General features: G+C 38.1%; 1 protein-coding gene across 2 annotated transcripts; it reads left to right on the top strand.

The window, feature by feature from the left end:
• The first annotated feature begins 13,037 nt into the window (after positions 1-13,037).
• Positions 13,038-24,930, top strand: LOC132104168 (catenin beta-1-like). Of its 2 annotated transcripts, XM_059509435.1 has the most exons (17): positions 13,038-13,218; positions 14,949-15,054; positions 18,670-18,719; positions 19,232-19,456; positions 19,586-19,839; positions 20,299-20,537; positions 20,753-20,954; positions 21,035-21,179; positions 21,265-21,368; positions 21,453-21,791; positions 21,869-22,027; positions 22,102-22,221; positions 22,340-22,490; positions 22,677-22,798; positions 22,883-22,943; positions 24,187-24,416; positions 24,498-24,930. In XM_059509435.1, exons 3-16 carry the CDS (start codon positions 18,707-18,709, stop codon positions 24,390-24,392), a joined length of 2,340 nt encoding a protein of 779 aa, XP_059365418.1. In that variant the 5' UTR covers positions 13,038-13,218; positions 14,949-15,054; positions 18,670-18,706; the 3' UTR covers positions 24,393-24,416; positions 24,498-24,930. The 2 variants fall into 2 exon arrangements, with proteins under 2 accessions (XP_059365418.1, XP_059365417.1); XM_059509434.1 differs by lacking the exon at positions 14,949-15,054.
• Positions 24,931-25,708: the final 778 nt, after the last annotated feature.

Raw genomic sequence — 25,708 nt, 5'->3', positions numbered from 1 at the left:
TATCGGGGCTACGTCGAACTAACTGTTTTAACTCACGTCTAAGTGTATTATCGCTAACATTTTCAACGAACTGATCTCGTAATAAGGCCCCAGTATTGGGCATTTCATGTGGCGCCTGTTCCTTAACCTTCTCCCATAAGCTCATCAGGGCCAGGGAGAATTCCACAAGGGTCTCCCCTTCCTGCTGTCGCCTAGAGAAAAACAGTTCCTGTAACGCTACATATGATCGCGTACAACCATACAATTCGCGCAATGCTGCGATGATTTGGTCTGGATCTCGCCGCTCTACCCCCGAACGATAACGAAGCTCTTCACGTGCCTCGCCCTCCAAATGATCGATCAAAAAGAAGGCTTGGTCAACAGTAGCCATATGACGTGCCCTCATACAAGCGCGTGCCTCCTCTAACCATTCATTAATATCAATGCCGGTCCTACCATTAAATTTTGGGCACTTATGATCCCTCGGAATAAACACAAATCGCTCGAGTGGGCCAATATCAGGAAGTGAAGAACTACCTGCTGAAGTCGGTGCCGCAATAGATGGATTACTAGCTGAAGCATTAGGGGCTGGGAGCACTGCTGATGTCCCCTGGCGCAACTGCTCATTATCAGTCCGCAGCTGGGCCACCAATGCCCGCAGCTCCTGCAATTCTTCCTCCATACCACCGGGTTACCTGAATGGGCTGAGACTAAATCCCCCAAAAAAATAATGGCTACACCACCCGAGCACTACTGGCCGCACAGGGTCGCCGTTGTCCTATTCCTGTTCAACAAAGTAAAATGAAACAAAACAACAACACAAAATGAATATATAATTCACATCTCTGTCCCACACCAATGCTAATCCTGTCGACTACGCCACAATGTGGCATGTGTTAGGCTGCAGTTTTTTTCTTATAATGGAATGACAGGCAGCTTTTAAGAAAACCGACTACGCCACTCTGACATCGCTCAGAGAATAATTGATACACCTTATCTTAAGGCACGCAAGTTAGTTGCATTAGGAAGGAGCAGAGACGTGAATATCAGGCACAATAATTCTTTATTAGCAATAAAAATCTTGTTTAAAATCAACTGGACGTGCCAGACAGAGCATGCCACCACAACTGATCATTTATGTGATCAGAGAAGGAGACATGATCGTTTTAACAAACACTCACAAGGACATACAGTAATACTGCACTCAGGAGCTTTAGCTGAGGACTCAAGAACAGGTAATACCTGGCTTCACACACACACTTTAGGGCAACTCACACCACTGCACACAAAATCCGTGCGTCTCACTGCACACCACACCCTGTGTTCAAACCATCACCAATCCACAGAAAAGGAGAAGGGGGATTCCTGGCTGGAGCCCCCAGCATCTAGCAAAAGAAACACTCAAAACACACACACTTCCACAGTAAAGAAATAATTTCAGAATTAATATAGACAATAAATTACTGTACTAATAAACCCAAACACTCGCCTGGGACGATAGCTCCCATTAACAAATAATTTCCAAAATAAAGAAAGAAACGAAACAAAAAAAATTTATAACATCATCATTCCAATCATAAAACACAAACCATAACTATCAATCAAGGTGAACAGGCAAGGGAGAAATAGACTGTAGGACAACGGCGATTCCTCGCATTAAATAGGCCTTCTGAATCGAGTACAACAGATCTCAAACACCAGACAATGACGTCAGTCAATCGCTCATAACGAGCCGCTTTTAGATGGTTTGGTTTCGCTTTGATCCTGTCACGTAAACTGGCCTGGATATCTCTGAAACAAGCCGCTGATGAAATCAGTCAAGCACTAAACCGCCCACCAGGTTATTTGATCTCACTTTGATTCCGCAGTGTCGTATAAATGAGTTCACACATGCCTGCAACAAGCGTAGACAATCGCCATTGTAAAAAGCACGCAATGGCTAGCGTAACACCACACTCGAAATGCCCGCACGTGGGAATGAAAAGGGAACCACCGAGTCAACAGGAAGCAGCGTATCCTAACCGACTGAAAGAGGCTGTTTATAGCCAATCGGGAATGACGTGTCCCAATACTTAAAAGGGAAATTAACGGCGAGAACCTCTAGCTTAATTTGCATAAGTGGGAAATTGACGGCGAGAACCTCTAGCTTAATTTGCATAAGTGGGCAACATAAAAAAAAAAGCATTCGGTCACACTAGCGATGGAGAACCTTATTAGATGAACACCGCGTGTGCTGTCTACTGTTTAACAGGTAATAACTTGGGCTACATTCGATTACAGTACACGATACCACTGTGACATTAGTTTGTTGTACGTGTGTGGCTTATAACAGAGGGGAGTCAAGTTGAATGCAGCTTCCAAAAGACAAAAAACAGCCGATTAAGATTTTATTAATTTTAATACAATCACACTGGTGCAAGTACGTTCAGCGAGTCATATTATCAGCTGCTAAATTCAGATCTGTGATTGCTTGCTGGCGCTTAGCCAGAGATAGATGCGTTTATACAGCGCTGCGCATTATAACAAATCACACATGATATTTTTGAGCTTATTAAAGCATTGGCCAATCAGAGGCGTTCAGATGAGTCATCGCAAAAATGCCGGTGCTTCCTTCACTCGCTCACTGACTGAATACCTCTTTCTGGCGAATTCTCTCTTCAGAAACAACAAAGTGCAGATGTTTGTACGAATCTATAATTAAGATATTGATTTCACAGTGTAAACAGTTTTAGTGATTTTAATGGGAGTTTCTGAGAGTGATTGAAATCTAGACTGTAAGTGAAAATGATCTTTAATAATGTAAATGTTATTTGCTCTCTTTCTGAACAATGAAAGATTAGTAGCAATATTTATATCACATTAACTTTCAATGTTAAATTCACATTTAATATAAAGTCAGTCGTATTAAAAATATGTTATGGCATGACACCTATATCTGTTACTTAAGTAAACAGACAGGGTTTTATAATAAATTACATAAATTGGAGTAAAGGCTGATGAAATATATACATTTATACAAGCACACATACATTACATACATTTTATCTATATATCTAAATAAAAATAGGCTCAGTATATATGACCCAAAGTAACTAGTAACTAACTACTTGAGTAGATTTTTTATCCGATACTCTTTTACTCTTACTCAAGTAACTATTCAAGACTAGTACTTTTACTTTTACTTGAGTAAATATTTCTAGAAGTACTTTTACTTTTACTTGAGTACAGTTTTTGGGTACTCTACCCACCTCTGAATAAAGGATGAAACATAGATAATACAAAGCAAGCAAGAAAGAAAGTAAACCTCAATGACAAAGAATAAAACAAAAAGGAAGCTGGAGTTGGACAAAGTCAGGAGCGTCTGGCTGCAGAGAAAAAGAAAACAAGGGAGATGCTTTTGTGAGGAGAGGGTGCGGAGCTTTGCAGAGGTGAGTCAAAGTGACAGCCGAATGAGAGAGTGTCGGTCTGGGTTTGTGTGTGCAGGGTAAACCCCTTAGTCCTGTGACCCCGCTCTTCTTTAGCTGAGCACTGGGACCACAGCATTTCCCTAATCCACCCGCTCTGAAGCGACCAAGCAGCTACTCACAAACCCCATAATGCACGGCAGCCTTTAGGCACAGGGTCATTAACATGATATTAGGCTCCAGACACAGATCAGAGAGAGAAATAGTGTGTGTGTGTGTGTGTGTGTGTGTGTGTGTGTGTGTGTGTGTGCGTGTGTGTATTTGTGTTGATTTAGTGTGTAAACTGCACTGGTCCTTTCATTTCCCTCTCAGTCTGAAGAGACTGAATGTGACAGTCTGACTGTGTGTTGCGAGGAGAGACTTCGCTATTATACTGCATGCAAAAGCAGTGCTGGAGCAAGTTTAAATACCATGTTATTAGGTTTTGTGATAATACTGAGCGTGTGAATACCAATAAATGTATTTCTAGCCCTAATAAAAAAAAATTATTATGTGGTATACCTGTAAATGTCAATTAAGCTTAACAAAAAAGGCAGGTGTTTGTGTTTACGTGCATTTGAGTTATTTAATTAATTTATAAAGAAATGTGGTTTAAAATATAAAGTCATGTGTCTTTATCTTTTAGGATTGCTCTAGTAGTATGACCTGGATTTCTCCCGATAAATATTTCTAAGGTATTCTGATATATTTTTCCTTTTACGTAATATATAACGAATGTTCCTTATATCATTCTCTTTGCTAAGTGAGTCTGTTTCTGGCTTTCCCAGATCTAGGCCCATGCTGTGCACAGTTGGGGGGCCTGAAGCTCCAGCAGCCACTTATTTAGGCAAAGAAAAGCAAAATCTTCAGTCAAGTCTTCCAGCCTCACTTTCTTCTTAGAAAGCCACAGAGGACTGAACACAGTCTTGGTCTGCTTATCAATTTTCTTTTAACATCATTATATGTCCTTCTGGACCCAGACTTCAACCCCGGATCAGGAGATTCCAGTTTGAGTTAATCGACACGCAAAAATTCTAGCTATGACAACTAGCTGGGAATAATATATATTGCTGAACAGGAGATGAAGATCTGAGGTATGTAAAAGTTAGGGTTTGGTCATAATTAATCATTTCCTATTTACACTCATTATAGAGGCATAACGATGGTTTGATAAACACTTTGTGATAAAATGAGAGGTTTAAAGAGATACGTCATAATTCGATCAGTGCGGTTCCTGAGGTAGAAATGTACAGCATTTAGGAGCTGATCAATATTTGGGGTGAAATATCATGTAAAGTCAGCATATGCTCGTATTTTCAGATTCTGCTCTGTGCTAATATTGGCTCGAGTTCAAATCCTTGCCATAGCGGAGAGTCTGGGATATTTGGTTTGGTGGGAAGCCAGTGCTGAAAATGCCATAATAGTCACCGCAGGCCAAGCGAATAAATTTACAACCTATTCAGAACACGTGAAAATGGGTTTGAAGACAGGCTAAATTGTTTGAAATTTCTCGTCTAAATCTGTGATTTATTAATCAACCCTAAAAAATAACACACTTTCCTCAGCTCAACATGACAAATAATTATTACTGCATCTTTCATCCATCTGAGTGCAATATAAAATATAAGTGTAATTGTAAGTCTTTTTAGTATCTTTGTACTGTTAGATTTAACACAAGCAATGGGCTGTTTCATTGCAGCTTAGTATGATTACAAGACTTTAGCAGATGAGGTGAGAAGTGCAAACTGTTATTAGCTGAAAGACTAAAATCCCTTGTATCCGTCTAGAAAGAATGCAAGAGCACTGGTATTAGACAGATTGACATGAAACACAGGTCTAAACAGGAGCTCCATGAGTATTAATCTGTAAATTCCTGCATATCCCTTTCAGTACAATATGACTTCATTCTGTGTTTTAATCTGAACAATGATCACATTTCTGATTTTTATCTCGATGTAATTTGCTGCTGATGAACTGATTTCGAAATCCTTCATCACCAGCACTGATTGCACTGTATTTTATAATAATTTCCTATTTTCCTAAATTCATTTTAAATCAGTTTTAAAATAATTATAAAACTTAAATTCCTTTTTTTATTGTTTTATTGTTGTGATTATTGTTTATGATTATTTTACTTCCTTTTATGTAAAGCACTTTGAATTACCATCGTGTATGAAATGTGCTATATAAATAAACTTGCCTAATACATGTTTAAAAATATCTTTATCCATTAGGTTTTCTATAGATATTTTTATTAATTTTATACTGTTTACATGCTAAATATAAGCATATACGTACAGCAATCAATATAAATATTTCTTTATCATTTTCTCAGTTCTATCACATACATCAACTATAATCTCATATGAGATTATTGTGGTCTTTATAAATGTGAACAAATGTTTGAAAGCACAATTCATTTCATGAAAAAATCTTTATGTATTTAGTGTTTGGAATATGCAACAATTTTTTATATGTGTTCCGCTGGGTAATTTTATTTTCTTGTTTAAAATTTTGCATCATTCATTTTTCTAAGACCTAGTTGATATAAAAGACAAAACGTGAACATTTCTAAGGCATGAAGTGTGTAATATTTGACACATTTAGTATTTCAAAACAATAAATCACTTTATGATGTTTCTTTTTTTTTCACTTTTTTCCCCCAATCTTTATCTCCCACTCGAAGTCTTTCATTTCTGTAAAACAAAGAACACCTCAATAATTTAGAATGTCCATACAGAGTAGATCTGACTTTCTTTTCTTTTTTTCAGTCCAAACATCAAGCAAGAGAATGTATTAAATAAGACTAATAAAAATAATTGACGTTATATAATTTTGTCAATTACATTGCTGCATATGAAAACATACATCATATTACTGGGAGTCTTCATGATTTTACATTTATAAAAATCACTGCTTTGATCTTTGCAATTTTCTCATTTGTGAATGTCTAAAATTATGGCACACCATGTACTACGCCTACAGCTCTGAATCATACAAACAAATGTAGCGAATCAGAAACTGTTATTTGGTGTTTAGGTGATTTACTAACCAATCAGAGGTGGGGAGGTGACTGAAACTGTGCTGGCTTGAAATAGGTGCAATTTGAAATATAACTATACCAGCAGAATAATTGAAATAATTTAGTTTATTTCATACCACAGGTTATGCATCCCTTCTGAAACATAAAATGTAAGATTAATCAAGAAAAACCACAGCTCTAATCGAATAATACCAGACCAAATAACATGTTTACTCTGAAAGTCGAGGCCTGCTGGAGGGGGAACCATCCATCCGAATTTATCCTCAGTGTACATTGCTATTGCCCTGTACATTTTCTCTCAAAAGTTAACATTACCGGTTTGTCCATCTATAATGTCAGGCTGCAAAATGGAAAATATATGTCCTTTGATATAAAATGAGGCCTTCATCTCAAAGGCTTTTGTGTCCAAGGGCATGGATAGGCTATATGGGATATTCTTGTGTGGTATAATACAATTAGGAAAGGCACAGACATCAATTTTCCCTTATTTTCACATATATAAGGTTAACCCTATGAAGGTCATCATTCCAGCAGCAGCTAAGAAAGCTTTTGTGTGCATTGAAGATACAGGAATGTTTTAGGGACAAGTCCTTATGTCAAGGTTGTGCTGACAGCATATATAAGTGTGTGAGGGAGGAGTGTATGTGTGATGAGTTTTTAGCTTCACCCCCTGCTGTCTTTAATCAATTACTCACATTAAACAATGGTAGATAATGGTAGATAATTCCCTATATAATCTGTTTAGCATTCCATACAAGCTCACAATAATCCATCAGATACTCGCAAAGAAGGTAAATATGTGTGCATATTAGTATCCAACGTGATCTCATGAGAATACGTGTGTATTTTTATAAAATCTGTATAAAATTATTTTTAAAGAAGTCACTTGTGCTCACCAAGGCTGCATTTATTTGATCAAAAATACAGAAAAACTTTTTTACAACGATCAGATAGAAATATTTCTTATAATCATTGCTGAAAACAGTGGTGCTGCTTCATGCATACCATTCAAAAGCTTGCAGAATAAGATTTAGAAAAAAAAATTAATGCTTTTAAACACTTCACTTGTTTCACTTGTCTCCTATCATTCTCTGAGATAGAGAAATACATGTGCACATTTTAGATCTGATTCTGGATGTGATTATATGAGTGGAAGAGGAGCAGGAGGAGGAGGATGTGAAATGGAGAGAAATTAGCCTCCAAAAACGTATTGCTTAGTTTCAGTGATATTTGTTGTTGTAAATGCGTAGCTTTCACAATGCTTGTGCTCATTCACTCACACACACATACAGTCAATTCCAGGAAGTTACATTTATTTTTAGTGGCACTAGTATGCTTTTAATTACTAGCATAACTGTTTATGACTTATCGTTGAGAAAATAAAACAGGCAAATGTGTCATTTCATGACAAGATTGACACTGCTTTTACTGTAAATTGTGAAAAGCCAACAAACCTAATAATGCGTCATTTCTAGATATTTGCAACACGTGTGTTAGATATATTGACCGATACCTGGTTACTTTGTAGTTTCTGTTGTCCAAACCTATTAATTATATTCTTTTTAAGTTTAAACTACACTACAAACTTGACTATAAATGGGTTTTAGTGATGTATAAAAAAAAGAAAAATTCAATTCTCCATTCAATAATTTATTTATTAAAATATTTTATTTTATTTTTGTAAAATAGAAATAGAAATAGTTTAATTTCTGCAGTGGTCAACTTTTGTCTAGCACATGTTTACATTCATATGCAATAAAAAAAAATCTCAAACACAAACACACTCACACGTTTTAAGTGAACCTGTTTTCTTTTCCATTTTCTAATATTGTGGCTTTGCAGTTGAATACCTTTGCACCAAAATCGGCCCCGAAATGTCAGTTTAAACCAAAACATAATTTTTTTTTAATTGTGTTTGTATGTGAACATCCACTAGACAGACGTCTTAGAATGTTGCGTTGTGTTGTGTTGTGTTGTGCGTGAGCACTGCTGTGAACACATTTCAAAATTCTGCTTCGATCTGTCTCATGTTTTTAAACGCAAAAACACGTTCGGTATGAACAAGCCCCAAGGAGGCCTATAATATCATGAATCCAGGGAAGGGAAGAGTGTGCATTTGTTTGTGGGCATGTGTGCAAAATATGGATGGTGAACGAGTGATAAATAATGTAATACGTCTGCTAAATATCCAGACTCCTTCTCCAAGCCTAATCCTGTATTCTTTTCTGGCCAAACATCCCGCTGTTCATTTGAAGAGCTGTGATGCCAGCCGAGCCCCCTCACTTCTCATCTCACACATTACCAAAACTCCAGGGTTGTGTCATTTGCCAAAAAAAAAAACACACAAAAAATATATCTGAAGGCCTCTTTTCTAGGAGAGAGCATAAAGTTTTTTTCTTCCTTTTGTGCCAAGTCCTTGTACTCCTTTCACGCTGGCCACCAAACCATGCCTAATGGCTCCTAGGGAGAAGAGGCCCAGATTGCGGCGTTTTTTCCAGACAAAAAGAGCTTAAAAATCTAGGCTTAAGATTTCAGGGTGCCACCCCCGCCAACCCACCCCTCCTGGAGCGTGCATATGCCCCATCCAAGGAGCAAAGAGAGATGAACTCAGAAATGGATGCGAACGGTGGATGTGAGCAACCACAGTAACTCTCAGATTCTCTATTTTTGAGTTATATACTGTAAAGCCAATTTAATTAGAAACGTGCTTTTTTATATATACTGCAGTTGTATATCTGGGTTACTAATATGTTAAACTGACACACCAAAAGTGGAAGAAGTTGCACTTTACTATGGGTAAGATTTTTCTTGAAAATATTTGACTATGCTAATGTTTTGCTATTGTGGGTTTGGAGTAGAAATTATCGACAAAGATATATTATTCAGGCACATCACAGTGTTCAAGAGATGACAGCAAAAAGTTTAACAGATATGGAATATTTTTGGAATGCATTATGTGATATAAAAACCAAAAAGACAAAATTAACTTGAATGATGATAATGGATTCAGTTTGCATATGATGTAATGAAATGGATTTCTTAAAACTGAGCATATAAATAGCCATTTCATAGATTCTTTTGAGGATTATATGCATTTTCATTATCACATATTGATTTTTTTTGTCAGTAATTTCAATTAGAAAAACTTAAAAGCTTACAAAAGCATGTTTTTTTTCAAATGCAATAAGGTAATCGTGAAGGATTGATTTAGGTAAATAGGAAAAAAATATAATTAAAAATACATAGGAAAATATAATTAAAATAAGTGTGTGTGTGTGTGTGTGTGTGTGTGTGTGAGAGAGAGAGAGAGAGAGAGAGAGAGAGAGAGTATGTGTGAGTGCCTGCAAACTGAGCATGAGCAGACAGAGAGGATTAGATCATTGGAGAGGATGAGAGAAAAAAAGGACAATAGTCAAGCAGTGTATAAATGAAACCAGTAGGAAAGAAAAGAGCAAGTCTCCATATAGTGTACTGAATATAATGTACCATCAGGAATATCTGCTTAGTTTGAAATACATGCCAAAAAAAGGAGAGAAATTAGAAGATATTTGTAATTCAAGCTGCATGTGTTTGTTCATTGAAATATTCTATGATGTGTTCAGAAGCATGTAAATGATAATATTACATGAATAATGTTTGAACCAACCACACATGAGAGTTTATTTAGTGTAGCACAGGATTGTCAAAGCTGTATTACGACGTGGCTTATTCTCTACATATGTTCAGATGTTTACACACACACACACACATCTCCACATTTTAAGGCGAGGAGATGAGAGTTGATTGATTTTCTGCTGGGTTTAAGGTGTGCTCTGCTTTTAAAGAAGATCCCTTCAAAAAAAATAAAAGACAAATGCAGTAGTGTAAAAGCAGAACCAGATATGGAGTCTATATTAAGATGACTCGAGGAGCCCTCCTTCGATTTCTGTGGCGTTTACACTGTAAATGTAAATTTGATGTAAGTGGAAGCTAACATGGCATCAGTATGGATAATTTCTCTCCTTTTTATTGCATACCATCTGCAATCGATCCATGCCTGCTAATCTTCATTACAAAGGCCTCAGTCTCACTGATTTCCTGAGGATACACAATGTTGATGTGGGACGGTGTAATCTGTATTACATAAAAAAGAATGCGATGTGAATAAAGATAATTCATTTTTGTACCATATTTGTCTGATAAACCACATCACAAAGAAAATGTTATGTTTAATTTATGACAAACAAATGACAGTTTATTGTGAAATCATAGGTTACACAAAATATGTATTGTAATTTATTGCTATAAAATGAATTAATCACTTGTCATGCCATTTTATAACACAGTATATTTACATTTAAATTGTTGATTAGGTTTTTTAATCCTTTATTTAATCCAGCATTACTTTTATAATTGTACTGCAATGTTAAAATGGTTCATGCTAAAAAATATTTTTTTTGTTTAATGCTAAAAAGGCAACAGATACACTTCAGTATAAAATAAATAATCAAATATTTCCCCTAAAATACGCAAAGCAAAATTATAAGTTGTAACAAAATCATTGTTATTGATGTTGTTTCTGTATCTGCCCATGAAGGTATACAGATGGATTTGTAGGCCACAGTGAATTTGGCAAGTCTGTACTAGGGAACAGGGAACAGGAGGAGGTTATTAAAATATGACTGTTTGAGTTTTGCTCGACTACCTCACACCTGATACTCGCAGCATGAACTGGAACTGAGGTGTACCTCTTACCAAAATGGAAAAAAACAGCTAAGTAAAAAGAAAACGAGTAGCTTTCTCTTTGTTATTTTCTTATCTTTTTTTACTATAAAGCTGCATGCATTTTTATGATATATATTCCATTAAGTCACAGAAACCTGAGAATTTTTCTCTTTTGAAAAATAGTGGAAATGACTTTATTTTCAAACTAAAACGATTTTCACAATAATGCAATTACCAGACTTGTATATGTTAGAGTTATGTATTTTTTAGGGAGAACAGGCCCATAATATAAGAGATGGTATCTGTTTCGGGAGCGGGTCATGGGGGTCAGCATAAAGCACTCAAAGTTGTTAAGGGCACTCCCACCATTCTGAAGCACTTAGTGTGTCCACTCCTCAAAATGTGCACACACAATTACCATTGGATAGTGATATGTACACAAATCTACACTAAACACGAATCCTTCTAATAAATAGACTTATGACATTTCCAGATGTTTTGTTACACTGGATTCAAGAATAATGTGCTTACGCAAAATAAGTGTTTGCATCTATAAAACATCCTGAGGCATGTTACTGTATGTACACAATAGCTACATGCTATTTATTATGTCTCTATCTACCTGTAAACTGGTGTAACTGATTATGAATATTTACTCGCTGTTAAATGTGACTGTACGTCACCTGTGGATAAGTAATATTTAACATTTATATTAAGAGAAATTGATATTCACTTTTTGGAAGTGCTAAATACTTTTTTTACTGGTTACTGTTAAATAGTGACATGAATGAAGAGCATACAGACACACAAACACACACACACACCTAACATCTGCAGAATAGCTACATGGTGATTAAACCTACATCCTTAATTAGCACTCTCAGTGTTAGACAGCTGCTGTTTAAGTCTTCAAGTCTCAATTATCTGATTTAATGCATTTGTTCCAAATTTCACATTTTGAGTCTATGTGTATTCCTTATTTTATAATCATCATATTTTAGTCTGGCAGATTTTAACCATGATATGTGAATTTCAGATGGACATGAATTTGGTTTATTTGATTGTTAAAATAATAAAAACTATTTATTTACAGCAGTTGTGTTTTCATTGTATTTCTTATTTATATTGTGCTGTTTTTAGGTTGGATGTGAAGTGTTAAATGCCTTTGTAAACAGGAAATCACATTATTTTATTAATATAAAGTAAAATCACATAAAGAAAAAGTTTCAAATCAAACCGCTAAATTTGCTTAAGTAAAAAGAATATTGTTATTTTTAAAACTGACTTATTATTCGGGTTAAAATTAAATAGCGAACACTCGCTATAAATCAAAAGATATAACTTTACAGTGATAGCTGTACTGCATGAGCAAAACTGTTAAAGTGTTCAGTACCCGTTTGGTCCTTATGATTTAAAATAATAATAATTAAAAGATAAAGCAGTATAAAAATGTTACAAGAAATGTAGTTATAATATAAAAAATAAACGGTGTTGAGTTAATCATCTTGCAGAATGAGCAGGGCTTCCTGTATCCCTAATACAAATGTTACCTTTGTATAGCTGCTCCCGACATCCCATTCAAAACACCCACATTCCAACCTAATGGACGCACCTCGTTCATCCTGTAGCTGCTATATTACTCCGCGCATACCACATTCCCAGTGTCAACTTAAAAAAAAAATCATCTAGACCTCAGACGAAGCACTCGAAATAAAATATAGTTTTGGTTGATTATCAATTGTCACTTTATACCTATAATACTAAAGCTTAGCTCCCTGCTGGATTGAGCCGCTTCTGCGCTCTATTTTCTTGGGTGCGGTAGGATACATGAACTGCATTCCTCGTATAAGATCTGCGTCTGAGCGACGCCATTTTAACTGAGGTCTAGATTCACATCAGCGCGGAAGGTTTGCCGCACCGCTAACGCTGGAGAAGAGCAACCCGTCCGGGAATCTCACCGGCTGGCGTGGCTGTTTCATTCCTATTAGGATACCGACGTGTTGGTCAGGCTTTGCCGGCCAAACAAAGGGATTCGTGTTTTAATTTCAGGTAAGCTTTAAAAATGCGGAATGATTCAATTCCTAAGTTAGTAGTTTGGAGATTTGAGCATCGGGAGGATCTTCCCAGGTTTTTCCATGGTAACGTTAGACTTGAGGCTGGATCTCCCTTCCGCGACCTGAGCATGTAAAAACCCTTCGAAAAGGTTTTTGCTCTTTGTTTTATGCTAGTTTTCCTCTAAACTGCAGGTATATGCACGACACACATTGACTCTTGTGTTTGTTTACGAGAGCTCCGCAAACACTGGCTTATGTTAGCTAACGTTAGCTTTCATTCACTTCTATGTCTCGAGCAGCGACCTAACAGTAAACCAGCAGATCTCAATCGATAAACTAGAATATTGATTAATACACAGGATTTCAACAGGGACTCCCCATGTTGTTTTCACACTCATATTTTACCGTTGTTTTGTATTAACTACATCGTGGTTCAACGTGAAGTTCTTAAGTCAATCTGAGGTTGATCAAATAGTCAAAAGTATAACGTATTATTGGGCTGGGTTGAAATTAGATCTTTAAAGTGGCTTTCTTGATAAAAGTGTTGCTGGATGGGTTGTCAATTCCATTATGATTTGTCAGGAAAGAGCCAGTCTTGTTACACGAATTATCCTGGTTTAGATTCAGTGGGATGTTATTGTTGGTCACATTTCTCTGTCATCCCATAGGCGGGTATTTAAGTTCGTTTTTAAACGGAGTCGAAACATTTCATGGTTCATTACTCTAACTCGAAACAAAGGCCCCGATGGCCGAATTCCTGCGTGCTTTAAGGAGGAGCTCGAGTTTCTCTGCTCCCAGAGCCTGGAACAGCTGTTTCACACACTGTAGTTAGACGTACCCACCTTGAGAGGCACGGCAGAGCTGACCTCAGATCAGCCGCCGTGCGCGTCTCCGCTGGAGGAAGTGTGGGCGGAGCTAATATCTCGTGCGTTTTGGAAACTGAAGAGGTCGAAACTTTTCCACGATTACGCGCGTGTGGTTGCGTTTTCAGCGGCGAGCGTATCTCTGGTTTCGTACCTGTGCGGGAAATACCCGCAGTAGTCTGTTTAAAAACAACATCGGTTTTCTCATAAGACAGAAATGGTAGTTTTATGGAAGAACCCGTGAAAGTGATCCACTTTGGAACATAACATGACTTGTTTACTGTGGATGTAATTACTGTTACATCCACTCATGTAATAGTTAGACCTATGTTTGCTATTGTGAATCATATCAAATATTTTTCAACAAGATTTTTTAAATATATAGTTTGTTGTTTCAGACGTGTATGCCTTTTTTTTTTTTGCTTTCATTGTATTGAAAAAGATTCAATGAAGCTGAACTCTGACTTCTAAATAGATACAGATAGAAACGCGTTGTGCAGTTATGTCATCAATGCTCAAGCTCTATAAACTCTGGATACTGATTGGCTGTCAATATTTTTATTATTCATAATTTTTTTCCCTTAAATTGATTCCAATTGTTTATTTCATTATCTTATTTTTTGTCATTGTCAAATGACAAAGTGTCAAGCATAAGCAACATGAGTGTAAATGACTAAAATGCTCTTAAAAGGGCGATCTTTTCAAAACAGCTGGAGTACCACTTCTTGAATGGCTAATGTAAACCGCTTAACTCACACCAGCCCTGTGCAGTAACATTTCGGCATGTTAACAGGATACAGTGAATAAACTTTAAACGAGGCAATTAAGATGGCTAATCAAGCAGCCTTCCTTTACTTTGAAGGTTCAGTTTCCAAATCTGTCCCATAATCATACAGTGATTTGTCTGCACGTCCACCTCCTGTGCGCCTGTATGGAATGCTGACTCTGGTGCCACAAGGAAAACCCTGGTTCGTGTCTGACTCCCTTCAGTGTTTATTGTCTGGTAAATTAATTCCCGGTCAGTCTCGCCACTGTAGAGGACTATGCATACGTTTTGCATAAACTACCACAGCTGCCTCCGTTTGCTCTCAAATCAGATCCTCTGTCTTCACATGCACCCTTAAAAAGCCTAATTTATTAACATTGGCACAGCTTCACAGCACTTTATTTCCTGCTAGCGGATCTTTCAGTGTAGGCATGTATTTGAAGTGCTGTATCTTGTGTCATGCAGAGACACACACACACAGAAGAAAGAAATGTCCAGTGCTGACTGCAGGATGTTATCAAAAGCAAGGTTTCCTGTATGTGAAATCAGCTCTTGATGTTATATCTTGGAGGTCATGTCAAAATATTCTGTACTGTAGTGCTTTAGAATGCTGTTTGGACCAAGGTGTGTGTCCTTTTTTTTTTTTTTTCTTTTCTTTTTTTTTTTTTTTTTTCTGGTGACTGTGTGAAGGATGTTTCTGCAGCTTCATCATTAAAAGATGTTCTCACTCAGCCGTATGTTCTCAGACATCCTGGATGCTCACCCAGCTGAGAACCAGCACTTTATCTCTGGAGTGTGTTACTTGAGCTGTGTTCCAAGTCTCTGCACCCATTACTGTGGGACATCTGTAGAAGATCAATTCGCTTGACAAATTTGTTAATTTGGAATAATCTGCAACGTCCTCAAAAGTCAGGTTTTTGCTTTAGAATTTTAGGCGTTTTCTTTACACGTTTATTCATGTTTAAAAATGTTTTACAGTTCTTTACCAAAAAAGTAGGCATATTTCAGAATATACTTGTGTAAATGATTATAATTTTTATTAATTTAGTTTTTGAAATCTAACTGTGGATCGTCGGATTGGCTTTCACAGTGGATGAAGCAGAGTCCATCCCGGGGTTGTCACGTGTGGTTGTGTCTCTGCTCGCTCAAGCTGGCCACGGCTCACTCTAGACCATGGACGCGGTGTGTGATGCGCTCTTGTTGAAAAAGTTAAACTACTTTGTTTTGCCTTCCAAAAGAGGACACGACTAGAAATCATGTTTATATCACGTTTATAATGTGTTTTATGTTGGTCTCGTTGGTCTGGCCGGACAGGGCATCACCGTATGGTAAGGGGCGTAACATTTGTCACGCCCTTGAGGTATTCGGCCAATCACAACGCACTGGATAGCTGGGCAATCAGGGCACACCTCTCTTTTCAGACCATGAGCTTTGTAAAAATTTAGGTTGTTCAAATTTAGAGAAGAAAAAAGAATGTACAGTATGTGGAAAATGTGTTTTGAAACCTTAAACCACAAACACATTTCATTACACCAAATACACACAATAATGTCTTTCATATATATGATAGATAATGTTCAGCATCATATGACCCCTTCAACAGTTTTGTTATTAGAACTGTTAAGGCAAATGTATATGAAAATATAGCGCTTTTCAATTAGTAATAGAAAAGCAAATGTTATAACTCCTCTACCATCAGTATTTAGCAAATATGCACTTCTATAATTTAAACAAAGCCTTGAAAATCTAAAACATTAGAATTTCACAAACCTTAAAGGATATCTGCATTGGTTATTCAAAAATCTATACTGGGCAAGCACTAGTTAATTTTGATGAATATATTAAGTATCTTCATAATTGTAAACATCTTGTACTGATCTCCATTACCACGTGATGTTCTTCCTTTCCACAGTACCAAATCAATGCTTAGGATGTTTGTTTGCGGTCGGGTTAACCATATTGTAGTTGCTGAAAGTGTAGTTTAGTTGGAAATGAGCCTTTCTGTTTCTCTTCATGCTGTCGCAGTACTTTACATTTAACCCCAATATTGTGACGCATATCAGGTCGTTTGAGGCTTGTAGGATGTGAGCTGATGTTCTCCGCTGCAGCAGGAAGCCAGATTTTGTCAGCGTTTCAGTTTCCAAGTGTTATCCGCTTTCTAGATGTTGTTCTGTGAAAATGCCCCCTCAAGTCAGTAAGCCTACTAATTAACCTGTTTCTACAGAAGAGTTTAATCTGATGCTGATTTATACCAGAAGATGTGTTGATTTGGACTGCTTTTATTAGTTTCTTTGAGCTGAGGAGGGCTGTTAGACTCATTTCATTGATTTAATTGGTGCTTGCCGTGCTGAAGGCCCATGCTGGAAGGAAAACTGGCCCTGAAGCTGAGATGAGAGGTTTCCTATGGAAATAAAAATCGATCGCTCTGAATTGAGGCCAGCGTGAGGAAACTTATTTCACATTCTAAATGCTTGGCAGCTTTCGGTTTGTGGCGCTTTCTTTTTTTTTTCTTTTTTTTTTGGTGCTTCTAAATGTGTCCTCTACCCCATGAACTGGCATCGCTAGTCTCAGGCTCTGCACAAGACTCTGGAGAATTCCAGGCGTCTGAGGTTTAGAGAGGTCACTGTAGCACTGTGATTTAACTTGGGATACTTGCATGTTCTCTAGAAATGCATACTCTTTGTAAATGTTTTTTACACTAACGTTCAAAGGTTTATGGGCCGTAAGAATTTTAAGAAATTAAAATGTATTCTGCATTGAGACACATTAGGTTGATAAGTAACAATTAAGACATTTGTTACAAAAGATTTCTAATTTAAATGAACTTTCTATTCTTTCTTTCAGGACAAAATGTCCTGAAAAAAATGTATCACGGTTTTCACAGTAAAATTAGGCAGTACATCCGTTTTCAACATTGATGATATAAACATTTCTTGAGGACCAGTTTAATGTATTAGAATGATTACTCCAGGCTTTAGCTTTGCCATCACAGAAAAAAAAAAAAAAAATCTGTTGCACTCTTATTCGCATGCTTTTGAATGGTTTAACAAGAGTGAGTCTTGTGTAAATACTCCTAAAATGATGTTTGTAGTTGCGTTTTAATAATTCAGAATTTTCGTAAGTAGGACACTTCGGTTGGTGGTTTAGTATCTACTTTTTCCTCATTCACTTTTGCAAGCATTCATTTCCTTTTTGTGTGTGAATCTACACGATAGGGTATGTTTGTTTTTCAGTAGATACATTTATCGTTTTCTGTAGTTATCTAAAAACACCCCCCACACCCCCTGAATATATCGTTGAGTGGAAGTTTTCAGCTTGAGTCACCTATAATTTCATACCTGCTTATTTATAACCTGAAAGTTTGGGTATGCATTTTATTGTCTAAAACTGATCTGATTTCATGCAGTTAAGATCCTAATAAGTAACGTAAGGTCATTGTGGTTCATGTCCTCGGGCTGTTTATTATCACAAAATGTGTAGTACTTGATGCTGTATTGTTCTCATTAGCTTTGGATGAATGAAGCTGACTAACCCCCTCAGCATGTTTTTACTGGCATTGCCAAGATGACTCACCATCCCGTCTCCCTCTCTCGACTTCTCGCGTGACACCCTACAGACTAAATGAGGGGAGTTTCCCACAGTTAACACTACCTTTAGGGCCTGTGATGTAGACGAAAGCCTGTTCCTCGCTTGTAAAAAAAAAAATGTTACTGCTAGCTTGTAAAATGGACCTTATACTTGACCTTATGCTTGACTGGTTCTATTATGTGGTTTTATTTTTGTCCTGATCAGCTTTTTAAAAATTCTTTCTCTGTAGATTTGGAAGTCGCTCAGGCTGAGGGATTGACGCAACTATGGCTACCCAGTGTAAGTATTTTTCCAAGTTAACCTGTCAGATTATCAGCATGTTTATCCAATGACTGTGCTCCTTGACACAGACACAAACACAGATGGGCTGAGAAAGAACAGGCTTACTTACTGAATGATTTCGATTAACCCTCAAAGACCCAAAATATCAACATGGTTGCTGTCTAATACCACAGCTAACTCTTTGGATCAGATTTAGCATTTGACTGCAGAATTTAAATGGTTTTATTTTTATTTTATAGTGAGAACTACAGCAAATTTCAAACTAAAAGGTCTTAATTGTAAAAGTTTTTTCCATGAATATAGCCTTTGCTGATCCGGCAATAAAAAATAGCCAAGGAAAAATTATTTTGGGCAATGCTTCACTGTAGCTGCAGGCTTTGAAATATCCACTTAACTGTATGTCAGAGAGGTATAGGAATATTGCACGATCAGGAAACTTTAGAGTAGATCCAAAAATGAATGAATGGATGAAAGAAAATGAATGTCTGACTTTGTCTTACGTCCTGTAGCTGACCTTATGGAGCTTGACATGGCCATGGAGCAGGATCGTAAAGTTGCTGTCAGTCACTGGCAGCAGCAGTCCTACCTGGATTCAGGCATTCACTCTGGGGCCACCACCACAGCGCCGTCTCTATCAGGCAAAGGCAACCCTGAAGAGGAGGATCTGGACAACCAAGTGCTGTATGAGTGGGAGCACGGCTTCAACCAGCCCTTCACACCTGAGCAGGTGTCAGGTATGTGGCTCTGTTGGCTTACAACACACTATGATGCTCATATTAGGAAAAAGTGGAAGACATATATTTTCAGTCTTTCTGTTTTCCTGCTTGCTTCCTGTCTGGCTAATCACAAACTTCTTCTCTTAGACCTGGATGGGCAGTATGCCATGACCCGTGCACAGCGTGTCCGTGCTGCCATGTTTCCTGAGACTCTCGATGAGGGCATGCAGGTCACTTCTACCCAGTTTGACTCTACGCACCCCACCAATGTGCAGAGGCTGGCCGAGCCTTCCCAAATGCTCAAACATGCCGTTGTCAATCTCATTAACTACCAGGATGACGCTGAACTGGCCACCAGAGCGATCCCTGAGCTCACCAAACTTCTCAACGATGAGGACCAGGTTAAAAACATCCCAATACTACATGCTTGTTCTCTAAAGATGTTAAGCCATCAAATTTAAAAAAAGTTCCTTTGACAAGGTGTGCATTCCTGTTTCAGGGAACATTTGCAGCTGAAGCTAAAAATGGAAATTCTTTTAGCATACAGAGACTTCATTTTAAGATTATTTTTAGCCATAATAGTGACCTGTAATTTGAAGCAATGACAGTGCTGTCTGAATCACCATAAGTTTTGTTTTTGGATGTTGTCATTTGCACAAGCTAGCGGTTTCCTGTTGGCAGATCTGAGATTGGTAGAGAAAGTCACTAGTTTGAAGAGACCCTTAAAAGATTTCTAAATTGAAAAGCAAATTAGTCACTTAACAGATTTCTCTGGTTGATCAGTCTCTGTATTTGCACGGGTAAATGACAAGTAGGCAAATTCCAGCTATTTTAAATCTCCCTTCACTCTTCCTGTCCAGGTGGTGGTGAACAAAGCCGCAGTGATGGTGCACCAGCTGTCCAAGAAAGAGGCCTCTCGCCACGCCATCATGCGCTCTCCCCAGATGGTGTCGGCCATCGTGAGGACCATGCAGAACACCAATGATGTAGAGACGGCCCGTTGCACTGCTGGCACCTTACACAACCTGTCCCACCACAGAGAGGGCCTCCTCGCCATCTTTAAGTCAGGAGGAATCCCTGCCCTAGTCAAGATGCTGGGGTAAGAGCACCAAAGTAGAAATGTCAGGGGTTTTCAAAACCCTTGAGTATTGGTGTTGCTTGGAAACGCCTGAGAAGCTGGTGATATGAAACGCATATGCTTTAGTCTCGAATTAATGAATTTTAACATGTGAAACTGAATATTTTATGCTTCATTGCTTGTGCTTACTTGTACTAGTTCTCCACTAAATTGACCTTACATTATTTTGTTTCCAGGTCCCCCGTTGATAGTGTGCTGTTCTATGCCATCACCACTCTTCACAACCTCCTGCTCCATCAGGAAGGTGCTAAAATGGCTGTCCGTCTAGCTGGAGGACTTCAGAAGATGGTGGCCCTTCTAAACAAAACCAATGTCAAATTCCTTGCCATCACCACAGACTGCTTACAGATCCTTGCATATGGCAACCAAGAGAGCAAGGTACATACAGCATTGGTCTTGCTGTTTGGGGGAAAAAAAATATATTAGATGTTGATTTGTCTCAACTCTTGCCTTCACAGTTGATCATCCTGGCTAGTGGAGGACCTCAGGCTCTGGTCAACATCATGAGAACATACACGTATGAGAAACTGCTGTGGACCACAAGTCGTGTGCTAAAGGTGTTATCTGTCTGCTCCAGCAACAAACCTGCCATCGTTGAGGCTGGTAAGTACTCGCCTGCTTGTATCAATTACTTGTGTGTTTGTATGTCATGTCAGTGTCTCATCTTCTGTTTCCTTGTGCTTTTCAGGTGGCATGCAGGCTCTTGGTCTTCACTTGACAGATCCCAGTCAGCGACTGGTTCAAAACTGCCTCTGGACTCTTAGAAACTTGTCAGATGCTGCCACCAAGCAGGTCAAATCATGCAAACCGTCAATAGTTTGGTTTGTTGTCATTTTAAACAACTTATTAACTTAATTACATTTTTAATCATTGTAGGAAGGGATGGAAGGACTTCTTGGCACTCTGGTTCAGCTTCTTGCTTCAGATGACATCAATGTGGTCACCTGTGCCGCTGGCATACTATCTAACCTCACGTGTAACAACTACAAGAACAAGATGATGGTTTGCCAAGTGGGTGGAATTGAGGCCCTGGTCCGTACTGTGCTCAGAGCTGGTGACCGAGAGGACATCACGGAGCCTGCTGTTTGTGCACTACGCCATCTAACATCCAGACACCAAGATGCTGAGATGGCCCAGAATGCAGTTCGTCTGCACTATGGCCTGCCTGTAGTGGTCAAACTGCTGCACCCGCCCTCACACTGGCCGTTAATTAAGGTACATTGGCAGTTTTTTTGCACATGACCTTTTTAAATATTGCACATTCTAGAAAGAGTCTTTCCACATTCTTCTAGGCCACGGTCGGTCTGATCCGTAATCTGGCGCTATGCCCAGCCAATCACGCGCCGCTCCGTGAGCAGGGTGCAATTCCCCGGTTGGTCCAATTGTTGGTGAGGGCACACCAGGACACCCAGAGGCGCACTTCAATGGGTGGCACACAACAACAGTTTGTGGTGAGTTAAGCTTGGTTTTTGGTTTGGCATTTCATTTTTCACAAGTAAAGAAAATGTTTGACACTAATTTTCAGGAGGGAGTTCGTATGGAGGAGATTGTGGAAGGCTGTACTGGAGCACTTCACATCCTGGCCAGAGACATACACAACAGAATTGTCATCAGGGGACTCAACACCATCCCCTTATTCGTACAAGTATGACTTACTTGCTTACTTGCCTATATTCACACATTCTACATGCGAGATGGCTGCCGTCTTTAGTCTCAAACCTTGTGATTTTTGAGTCTCTTAAAGTGCTTCTTTTGCTCTGTAGCTGCTGTATTCTCCTATTGAGAATATCCAGCGGGTAGCAGCAGGAGTGTTGTGCGAGCTGGCTCAGGATAAGGAGGCAGCAGAAGCCATTGAGGCAGAAGGAGCCACAGCTCCTCTCACAGAGCTGCTGCACTCCAGGAACGAAGGAGTGGGTGAGTGACTGCCCCTTGTTGACATACCATACAGCATTATAACAAATAAATACTCTTCATATCAGTGGACCGATCTTTCCAGGTTTTTTTTTTTTTTTAATGTGGATTGTGTTACCAGCTAAAGAGTGGAAGGAGTCTTGGACACACAAGCTTTTTATTAATCATTAAATACTTTTCTCTGTATAGCCACATACGCTGCAGCAGTGCTGTTCCGCATGTCTGAGGATAAGCCTCAGGACTACAAGAAACGTCTTTCTGTGGAACTTACCAGCTCTCTTTTCAGAACAGAGCCCATGGCCTGGAACGAGGTACAAACATATGCCTGCTCTCAGATTAAGACCATTAATGCACTTTGAATCCAGTTTTATAAACCAAAAATGTGTTTGTCTTAGACTGGTGATTTAGGCCTTGATATTGGTGCTCAGGGAGAGCCTCTTGGATACAGACCAGATGGTAAGACATTTAATTTTGTTTGTAAACTAACTTTGTGGTTTTATCCTTTTCATTTCTTATTTAATCACTTATTAAATTACATTTGTTTAAACATTTCTTTAACCTGTTAACAGTCACCCATCCCCTTGGTGGGCTGCCTACGTTTACTTCACTATATTACAATTAAATCCTAATCTAATCATGACAGACTATATATCGTTGGAAAGGTCTAAGACTCCTAAATGGATATTACCAATCTTTTTTGTTAAATTATGTAGAAAGTAATAGATTAATTTATGGCAAGGGTGCATCCCCAAAAACCTACATCATAAACTTTTGTTTTTCTTTATCACACTTTAGAAATCATCAGAAATTATATATCACTTGAAAACATAAAATCTCAAAATTCATCCTTTGAACCCCATTTTAAATTTAAACATTGCTCTACCATGAAATGGATCATGCACTTTCAAGTCTGTTCAAAAGTGTGAGTGACCTTTAACAGGTTAAACAATTTGTAAACGTTTATTTCGATTTAAATTGTTTTAAAGGTTTTATTAACTTTTATAAAATGTTTATTTTGTTTTAAAAAATGAAGAAAATTAGTTATCATTTTATATATAATTTTTATTGTACTTAAAAGGTTGGTTCAGCCAAATATTAAAATTATGTCATTAATAACTTACCCTCATGTTGTTCCAAACCCGTAAGACCTCCGTTTATCTTTGGAACACAGTTTAAGATATTTTAGATTTAGTCTGAGAGCTCTCAGTCCCTCCATTGAAGCTGTGTGAATGGTATACTGTCCAAGTCCAGAAAGGTAAGAAAAACATAATCAAAGTAGTCCATGTGACATCAGAGGGTCAGTCCAAAAATAGCAAAAACTACGACTTTATTCAGCACTGTCTTCTCTTACGTGTCTGTTGTGAGAGAGTTCAAAACAAAGCAGTTTGTCATATCCGGTTCGCGAATGAATCATTCGATGTAACCGGATCTTTTTGAACCAGCTTCAACAAATTCGATGCTTCAAAAAATTCTAACTGACCCTCTGATGTCACACAGTTTCAATTGAGGGACTGAGAGCTCTCGGACTAAATCTAAAATATCTTAAACTGTGTTCCAAAGATAAACGGAGGTCTTACGGGTTTGAAACAACATGAGGGTAAGTTATTAATGATATAATTTAGATTTTTGGGTGAACTATCCCTTTAAGTATAAATGTTGTATTTAAACAATGCTCATGACTCCTCCTTATCCCATTTAGACCCCAGCTATCGTTCTTTCCACTCTGGCTACGGCCAGGATACTCTGGGTATGGATGGCCTGCTGGAGCATGAGATTGGAGGCCACCATCCTGGAGCAGAGTACCCAGTAGAGGGACTGCCAGACTTGAGCCACGCTCAGGACCTAATGGATGGTCTGCCCCCTACAGACTCCAATCAGCTGGCCTGGTTTGACACCGACCTCTAAACACTCACGGTCGAAGTATTGAAGGTAAGCTGAGTTTCAAAAACTTGTATTCACAGCATTCTGCTTAAGTTTCAAAATGAACAATGTACTTCTGTCTCTCTGCAGCTGTATGTTGAATGAATCTGCAGTTGTGATTTTGAAGAGTCGTGGAAGGTTTGCCAGAGGATGGGCTAGTGTTTCAGAAAGTGCCTGACACACAACACACACTTGTCGAAGATGAAAGGGAGTCTGATGGGGAAATGTTGGATATCAGTGTCCTTTATTGCTACGACCCCCTTTTTTGTTTTTGCCCTGGATAGAAAAAATGCAAGTATGGAGGGATTGTGACGTGGATGCTGAGGAGTGCACATGAAAAGGATCTTTTAAGATGGAACTATTTTAATTTTTTTTTTCCCCTTTCCTTAAATCAGCCTTTTCATGGTACTGACCCTAGCTCGGTTTTAAAACCTTTGTATTCCATTTTTTTATTCCCCTTTTTCTTTTCTCTTTTCTTATGTGTTCTATAGTGTTAAGTTGTAGTGGACATGCCTCGTTGGTTTCTGGATCTTTATCATGTGCTAGTGTACAACACTAATCTCAGTTCCTATGTAATCTGACAAAGTGTAACAATGTGTAGCTTTTTATATGATCATTTAAAATGGTGGTTGTTGAGAGTACAAAAAAATTATATGCGTTCTTACAAAATGCTTAACGTTAAGCAAGGAGAAGCAGTTTTCAATGTCACTATTGTTCCAAAAAGGGTGTGGATGCAGCGTGGGTGGGTGTGGGTAGATGGGGTTTATGAGGTATACACAGAGACAGAAATCTTTTCTATGCTATCTGGAGGTAGTCTATATTGAAGCAACGTCATTGTTAGTCTGTGTGGCTTTTTTTGGGAACTATGGAGAATGACATGGCTAATCAATAAAAGACTTCTATTCCATTTGTCTTTTGTGTGATACCTAAATATAAAATTATATTATTTTGTGAATTAATTGAGCAAACCATTTTTGCATTATTTGGCACTTTCTCTGTTATTACCTTAAAGTAATAATTGTGCTAAAATGAAAATTTGCTGAAAATGTACTCTCCTTCAGGCCATCCAAGATGTAGAGGAGTTTTTTTTTTTTTTTGGTACGGATTTTGAGAAATTTACATCAGTTGCTCCCCAGTGGATGCTCTGCAGTGAATGGGTGCTGTCAGAATGAGAGTCCAAACAGCTGATAAAATCTTCACTGTAATCCACACGAATCCAGTCATTAACATCCTGTGAAGAGAAATGTGTTTGTTGTAAACAAATCAATCATTAAGATGTTTTCAACCAAACTCTTGCTTCT

This window comes from Carassius carassius, chromosome 25 (assembly GCF_963082965.1).
Source record: "Carassius carassius chromosome 25, fCarCar2.1, whole genome shotgun sequence".
NCBI classification, from domain to species: Eukaryota; Metazoa; Chordata; class Actinopteri; order Cypriniformes; family Cyprinidae; genus Carassius; species Carassius carassius.
The sequence above is the reverse complement of the archived record's forward strand: the minus strand, read 5'-3'. Positions and strand labels throughout refer to the sequence as shown.

Bases quoted from the DNA above. Each gene is read 5' to 3' on its own strand.
- LOC132104168 (XM_059509434.1), top strand. The intron at 20,538-20,752 runs GTAAGAGCACCA...TTTTGTTTCCAG, and splicing joins GCCCTAGTCAAGATGCTGGG to GTCCCCCGTTGATAGTGTGC. The intron at 22,944-24,186 runs GTAAGACATTTA...TATCCCATTTAG, and splicing joins TCTTGGATACAGACCAGATG to ACCCCAGCTATCGTTCTTTC.